Below are 6,870 nucleotides of genomic sequence, written 5' to 3' on the forward strand. Positions count from 1 at the left end.
CTATGGCTACCGAAACATCGCATTTGAAGTAACCATATTCCCAAGTCTCTCTTTGGAACTCACTATGTTTTTTTCTTCTTTGTTTCTTGTATGTAGGTTATGAAGAACGGCCACATAGCAACTGTGACACTCTTCCAAACGAATTAGAGCGTCGCAAGAACCAATCACTCTCAAAACTCTCAAACTGTACAGGATTGATGTAAATACTGCCCATCGCTTCGTGTGAATACGAATAATACAAGAAAGATGTTCTTGATTTGGTGTTCTTGGTTAGCTACAAAGTTTCTTAAAAAAACTACCAGGAATCGAGAGCTCGATGGTTGGTCAGCTCTAAAGTAGAAAAGAGAAGAAAAAAAATTTACACTGGATCGTCCATTCCTTTTTTTCACAATGCCTCGTGACACCCCGCCGTTTGCAAGAGCACTGCTTTGATCTCTTCGGGGGCGATCTCGGCATCGCTACATTGCTGCTAAACAAGCCACCATTACCATTTGCACGAGAGGAAAAGAGAACAAAAAAAGAACTTATACCTCGGCACGAAAGACGTCGAGGACGAAGCCATTGAAGCAGCTGATAACAGCCTGCTGGACGTCCAGGCCAAGATCATCCAGAGCTCTCATCGTGGAGAGCAAAAGGCCTGGCGTTCTCGCGCAGAACATATGAATGTTAATTCCCTTGCCATCCCTTGTTCTCACCTCCACCTACAAAGACAAAGCCAAGGGGAATAAAAAAAACCATGAGAAAGGAACCACTTGGTCTTATACTACTATAGACTCCTACTATAGTACCTTTGCTGGCTGGAGATCTGTAGGAGGCCCGGGGAGCAACGGAAGCGGGGAGATGCTGGACGCCGGACATTCCTCCTTGACGCAAGGAGCGAAACTTTGGGGCGAAAGCAACGCTCCGGATTGCTGCTGTGGCGGAATTCCCATGCTCCCTCCATCTGCTGGGCCTTCCAGCTCGCTGTGGAGCTCGTTGATCCTCTGGAGGAGCTCCTTGAGATACTCGATCGCGTCACCCAGAATAGACGCTCTATCCATCTGACAAAATCAAACCAAGTTGAGAGTGAGTGAGAGCGAGAGGAGAAAAAGAGGTAAAGGCATGGAAAGAGGAGCGGGCGAGTGAATGCCAAGTTGCCCGAGTGGTTTGAAAGTACTCACCTTTGTAATTTTGGGGACCACCGAGCGAAGCATGTACAAGCGATCATTAAGCTTCTTCCGCCGTCGCCGCTCCGCCATGAGATTCTTGGCCGGAAGGCCCTTGCGATTCCCCCGGCCGGAAGGGCCCTTGTCCGCCACCTGGTGGCCGCCCATCGCCTCGTCATTCTCGCACAGAAGCCCGGATCCATCGTCCATCTCCTCGTCCTCGCGGAGCTCCAGATCGACGGTGGCCATGTCGTCGGACGCCGACATCACCGGGCTCCTCTTATGGACCAGCGGCTTCTTGCTCGGGCTGCTCGGCGGCGGCGGCGCTGGATGATGGAGAGAATCGTCGCCCATCTCGAGGGAAGAATCCGGCGGCGCTTTGATCGCCCCTACGGCTGCTGCTATGGATGGAGATGTTTGCCCGCTCCCTGTATGCTGCTGCTGCTCGTGATGGTGATGGTTGTTCTTCCCGGACTTGGGCTTGGTCACCACCGAGGAGTGATCCTTGAATTCTCCTCCACTGCCACCTCCAAAGCAGTCGCCAAAAATGCCATTGCCGCTCTTGATCATCCCAATGCTGAGGCTGCTCCCAATTCCACTGAAATTCCCAAAGCTCGCGCCAGTGCTGGGGCCGAAGAGAGCTGGGAAGTCGAGGATCTGGCTGCCCGCCATGTCGGGCAGGAAGCCCGAGTGGAGATTGGCCACCGAGGACGAGGAAGAACACGCCGAGGAGGAAGCGCTGGCGTGGTGGTGGAAGCCGTTCCGGATGGGAGGCGGCGGTGGCAGCAATCCGGGCGAGAAATCGGTGATGAAGCAGCCGCTGGGCATGGAGGATTCGTCCAGGAAGGCGGACAAGCCGGTGGACCTGGCGTCGGATTTGCTGGCGGAGTGTGAGGCGGCGGCGGCGGCGGCCATGAAGTGGTGGTGCGAGGGCTGCGCTCCTCCTCCAGCGGCGCTAGGGTAAGAAGGCATGTCATCGATGAGCGAGCCATCGTACCAATCCTCCTCAAACGAGCCGTGGAGTGCCTGATCGACCACCATAGCCTGCGCGGCAAGGGAAATTTCTCATCCAGGCGATCGATCACGCGGAGATCCAAGAAAGAATACCTTGTGCTGTGGCTGATGCTGCTGCTGCTGCTGCCGATCGTCCCCTATCGGCACCGTCCTGCGAAATTTCGAATCAAACAGTGAAAATTTCGGGAGAATCGCGGCAAGAACAGCACCTCATCTCCGATCCCTCGCCCCAGATTCCCTCCCTGCACAAGACGCTCGCGTCCGACGCCATGGAATGAGAGCGCGCGCGCGCCGCGATGGTCGATCACCTCCCGGATTCCGGCATCACGAATGGCGCATTCCCGTCCCTGCGATCGCGATCATCTTTGTAGATTCGCCAGCGCCAAATTCTTTCTTGGCGGGGCGGCGTTGCCAGGCACCGCCCAACACGAAACACAAGGAAGCAAATCAAAGAAAAGGAAAAATTCACCGCACTTGAAATTCTTACCATGCGAGCTCCGTTTGTGTGACGGAACCGTCAGCCAAACGAAAAAGCGCGCGCTCCGTCCGGGCGACTGACGCCGCTAGACCGTCGGGCGTCAGCCACGTCGGCGTGTACGGCGCCCGTGCCGTCGGATCTTACCGCATCGCACGGCTCCTGCAGCGCCACGGCGGTCCTCGGCATTGAATGCCGCGAATGCGACGGGTTTGAAGAACACACCAACCCGTTCGTACCATCGTCTAGATCATGTATCGTACGGACGATGATCAATCCTATTAGGAGAACTTGCAATGAACAAGAAAAAAAGGGGAGAACGAGGAACGATAGCTGCCGTGCTAGTCCCAAAGAGGAACGTCAACTTCATTAGGTCTTAATAGGTGGTGGGGCAAGATTCTGGAAAAAGGGAATCTTTACATACAGGGGCTTCTTCGATTTGATCAGTGCACCGCCTTCTCAAAAGCAGACGTATGCAAGCCCATGAAACAATTAGGTTGGAAAAGTTGGCGCAGTGGAATTCTCTGATTGCTTGGAATGGAATGGAAAGAAGATTGATGGACTGGTTGATTGATTGATTGATTGATTGCGTCCAAGCGTGTGGAACAACCAGACAACGTCATCCATGTGAGAGAAGCTTTCGCGCACAGCTTTGCGGGGGGGAATTTTTGCAGCATCTCTTTTGTTCTTCGTTTTATCTTCCCTGCGGCTATCAAAGAAAAAAACAAAAGCAACGCCGCGACACAGGAAGGAGGATCAGAAGAAGCAAGAGGAAACAAACATATATACTTCTCTTTTGTGCTTACGAGCAAGACGTTATAAGTCGCGTCCTAATGCGACACTGGATCGATCGCTGCTGCGGCTGTGCTGTGCTTGAATGGAGCGAAGGATGAGGATCTATCTCTGTCGAGCGAAACTGACGTTCGCCCATCATCTCACTCTGGTGTTTTGCTCAAGTAATCTCGGATAAAAGTCGTTCTCCCTGACACACAAAACACGCAGAGTATAAACTTTTCAAGTGTACAAGCAAGAACCTGTTCCCGGTTCTTCGAGCTTTGTCGTGTGCTTCATAAATGTAACCAATCGCTGGCTTCCCAAATTCGCCTCCTATTCAGGTCAGCCACATCAATCAGATAAACTCACTCGGAGTTTTCTAAAGAGAAAACAGAAGCTTGTTTTCTCGAATAAATCTCTTACCAAACAACACGCTCGCCAGTGTGGTCACCACACTCACATGCAAAAATCCGAGAGAGTGCACAAGAGAATCTAGCAAGGTGGTGGAGCTGCACAGACAAACGAAATCAGAGATTTATAAGTTTTCCTCGTCTCGAGATGAGTAAAAAATTGGCTGGAAAGCGAGAGACGGGAGAAAAGGGAAGAAAACAAACAAAGCAACCAACCTGGATGGACGAGGAATTGGGAAACAACGCCGTACAGGAAAATTGGCGATTCTTGAGGTGCCTCCTGAGATAGATCTGGATGGCGTTTCTTTAGCTCAAGACGCACGAAGCTTCTCTTTTCGGTGACCACTCGGGAACACCTACGAGTATTAGATCTGCAGAAAAGAAAGAGAGAAAAGATAAAAGCCAAACAACAAACAAAAGAGAAAGCCAGCCTTGCTACCTTTGTCCTTTTTTTCCAGCTGTTGGAATTTCATCCTTGTTGATGAGTTCGGTTCCTTTGCACCAAATGCCGCGAGGGGAGGTATGAATTTCCTGCACATTCAATTCCCAAGAGCTTTTAAGATCCTTTCTTTCCTTTCCCTCGCGAGCGAAATGAAGAACTTGCCGTTGAAGTGGAGTCGAGTGTGTCAAAACTTTAAAACCAATGAATGTCAAACCCTGTGGACAAATCTTGCGTGTTCTGGAGCTTCGAAGCTGGGAGAGGAAGCATTATTCATGCGTGATGGCTGGCTGGCACACGCCTGTTGACAAAATCTACACTGATTTGTGAAGAATCTGGGGCAAAAGCAAAATTACCTGGCTGTTCTTGAGCGACAATTTAAGTCACAAATCTCTTTCCAAGTTGTGACCTCTCCAAAGACTTCCATTAGTTTTTGATTTCCTAATTTTTTCTTCCTCCTCTTTTCGCTGCGTATTTCCTGCACAGCAGCAGCAGCAGCAGCAGCAGCATCTTCGGTTCTAACAGAATGAAACGGAAATGCTTAAAACAAGTCACCTCTGTTGGCGACAAGGACGACGCTCTCTCTCTTTGCGTTTGCGAACGAGAGACTAATGTTCTTCCCGCAAGCGCAGATGTTAAAAATCGCGTTCGTCCCAAGTTTTAATGTCCTATGCACATGCCAGGAATTGAAATAAAAACTCGCGACAGCGACGCGTCTGGATCCAGCAGCGCAGCGAGCAAGCAGAGCGGCAAAAGGAATGTCAACCTCGGGAGCTATCGGATCAAGATGATCCTCCCGGAAACATCAGCGTCAAGAGAAAAGAAAAAGAGGCACACAAACAACAAAACCATCGGTCGCAAGCCAGGCGACGCGGCAGCGCCAATGCAGCGCCGCAACAGTAATCTAATCCACCCCCGAATCTAAAATTCAATGCTTACCGGAGCCCTACTACCGCCCGCGCCCATCGCCATCGCCATCGCCATCGCCATCGCCATTGCCCCCAAAACCCTAGAACAGGGTGTTAGGGCTTTAGTTTTAAATTTGGAATATTCACCACTACTTGGCGCGCGATTTTCGGATGCATTGAACTTGGATTCCCAGCATAAAGAAATCCAGCCCTGTTTATACATTTTTCTCTTTGTAGCAGAGTCTTTTGTAGGGAGCACCAGCTTTACTCCTTGCATTGTGGAATTCACCAAAAAGTATAAAATAAACAGCCAAATTATAAAATAAAACTCTAAAAAATAAACCAAGAGAAAATTTCAGATGCGTTTCATAAGGCGCCTCCCAAATTCGCGGCCTGGCACCAAATTTCTTTAAATCCGCTGCCCGATTGATTGATTCCCATGGGTTTAGCTTCGGACAGCTCAAAGACACAAGCCTTTCTATTTTTATCTCCCCGCAAACTAAAGAATCACTAAAATCAAGCCACAAGCCACGACTGGGTCTCGGCACCGCCCTCCACGGCCATTAAGGTCTCTTTCCTAAAACCATGAAAATCTCTCGATCGAATCCATATCGAATTGTGTGTTTGGAATAAACTGGAGGCACAAGCGGCCAGCGAGCAGACACCAAATGCCACATCCAAAAATTCCACACCACCCCACCAACAAGCAAGGCGCCGAGTTGACACGAGTACGGCACTAGACAATCCCCGTACGGACGCCTTTGACTGGCCAGTCTCTGCAATTAGAAAGAAAGAGAAATGGGAAAAGCTTGAAATGAGGCAGAGATTTAAAGACAAAGAAAAGAAATCCTGGCCGCTGTCCCCAGCCTTGTCGTTCGTGCTCTTGTTGTTGCCACTGTTGCTTGTGGCGAGGCATGGCACAGAGAACACAGTGGCCCCACATTTTATGATAGACAAAGAAAAAACATCGAGTTTTGGGCATATAAAGGGCTGCGGGGAATCAATCGGGATAGATAGATTCGCTGGAGATTCGGCTGCTTGAATGAGGACACTAGCAAGCAAGGCGGGAGCAAATTGCCAAGGGGAAGACGAGACATTCAGCCAGTCGAATCAAGCGGAATCGGTATTATATCTCCGGCCGTTACATACTTTTGGAGAGAAGAAGGTGGCGGACATTGAGTGATTGATTGAGAGTCCAAGCTCGCCAACCAAAACGGTTGTTCCTGGAAAGGGGAATCTAACTTACCCCGGTCTCCAGGTCTTGGTCTCTTTTAGGTCAAGTCGTTCTTGTTAGGGTTCTTACGGTAAGGAAAAAATGAGCTTTGACCTTTTGCAAAACCCTAAAAAAAAGCTGTCCGGCCAGCACTCACATGCCACTGCCAAATGCCACAGATGTTACTCCAGACAGCCAGTCAAGAAAGCGACACACATTAGCTTACCATTGGCTACCCAGTAGCACACAACAGCTATAACAAAAATCAAATAAGAATTTCTACGAAACTATTTCTAGACGTACAGTGTATAGCTACGAAATACGTAAACTGCAGAGCGGGGATATTCTCTTACAGATTCCTACGCCACCTATCTAGCCCTAACTTCGACGTAACGCTCATATACTCTAGTTTTTCTTGCATTGCGCCTTGTGGCCCCGCATTATTGAACGGAGCAGAATTTAGTGGATCTTCCAATGTGACTGAAGTTTCCA

General features: G+C 49.8%; 1 protein-coding gene and 2 long non-coding RNA genes across 6 annotated transcripts; all 3 read right to left on the bottom strand.

Moving 5' to 3' along the window:
- Positions 1-236: 236 nt before the first annotated feature.
- On the bottom strand, positions 237-2,637 carry LOC9641117 (transcription factor SCREAM2). 2 transcript variants are annotated; one of them, XM_024668037.1, is made up of 6 exons: positions 2,369-2,637; positions 2,253-2,310; positions 1,161-2,189; positions 789-1,040; positions 531-701; positions 237-469 (listed from the first exon to the last, which is right to left on the bottom strand). In XM_024668037.1, the coding sequence occupies exons 1-6, from the start codon at positions 2,428-2,430 to the stop codon at positions 386-388; spliced, it is 1,656 nt and encodes a 551-aa protein (XP_024523805.1). In that variant the 5' UTR covers positions 2,431-2,637; the 3' UTR covers positions 237-385. The 2 variants fall into 2 exon arrangements, with proteins under 2 accessions (XP_024523805.1, XP_002994520.2); XM_002994474.2 differs by having other exon boundaries at positions 237-466; positions 2,369-2,635.
- A 353-nt stretch (positions 2,638-2,990) lies between these two features.
- Positions 2,991-4,345, bottom strand: LOC112343929. Of its 3 annotated transcripts, none has more exons than XR_002991472.1 (5): positions 4,258-4,345; positions 4,035-4,189; positions 3,832-3,917; positions 3,441-3,741; positions 2,991-3,343 (listed from the first exon to the last, which is right to left on the bottom strand). It is a non-coding gene; the product is annotated as an uncharacterized LOC112343929 (long non-coding RNA). The 3 variants fall into 3 exon arrangements; XR_002991471.1 differs by having other exon boundaries at positions 3,424-3,741; XR_002991470.1 differs by lacking the exon at positions 2,991-3,343 and having other exon boundaries at positions 3,397-3,741.
- A 78-nt stretch (positions 4,346-4,423) lies between these two features.
- Positions 4,424-5,247, bottom strand: LOC9641118. The gene is made up of 4 exons (XR_002991473.1): positions 5,197-5,247; positions 4,813-4,925; positions 4,614-4,735; positions 4,424-4,558 (listed from the first exon to the last, which is right to left on the bottom strand). It is a non-coding gene; the product is annotated as an uncharacterized LOC9641118 (long non-coding RNA).
- Positions 5,248-6,870: the final 1,623 nt, after the last annotated feature.

Source organism: Selaginella moellendorffii, unplaced genomic scaffold (assembly GCF_000143415.4).
Source record: "Selaginella moellendorffii unplaced genomic scaffold, v1.0 SELMOscaffold_324, whole genome shotgun sequence".
Lineage (NCBI taxonomy): Eukaryota > Viridiplantae > Streptophyta > Lycopodiopsida > Selaginellales > Selaginellaceae > Selaginella > Selaginella moellendorffii.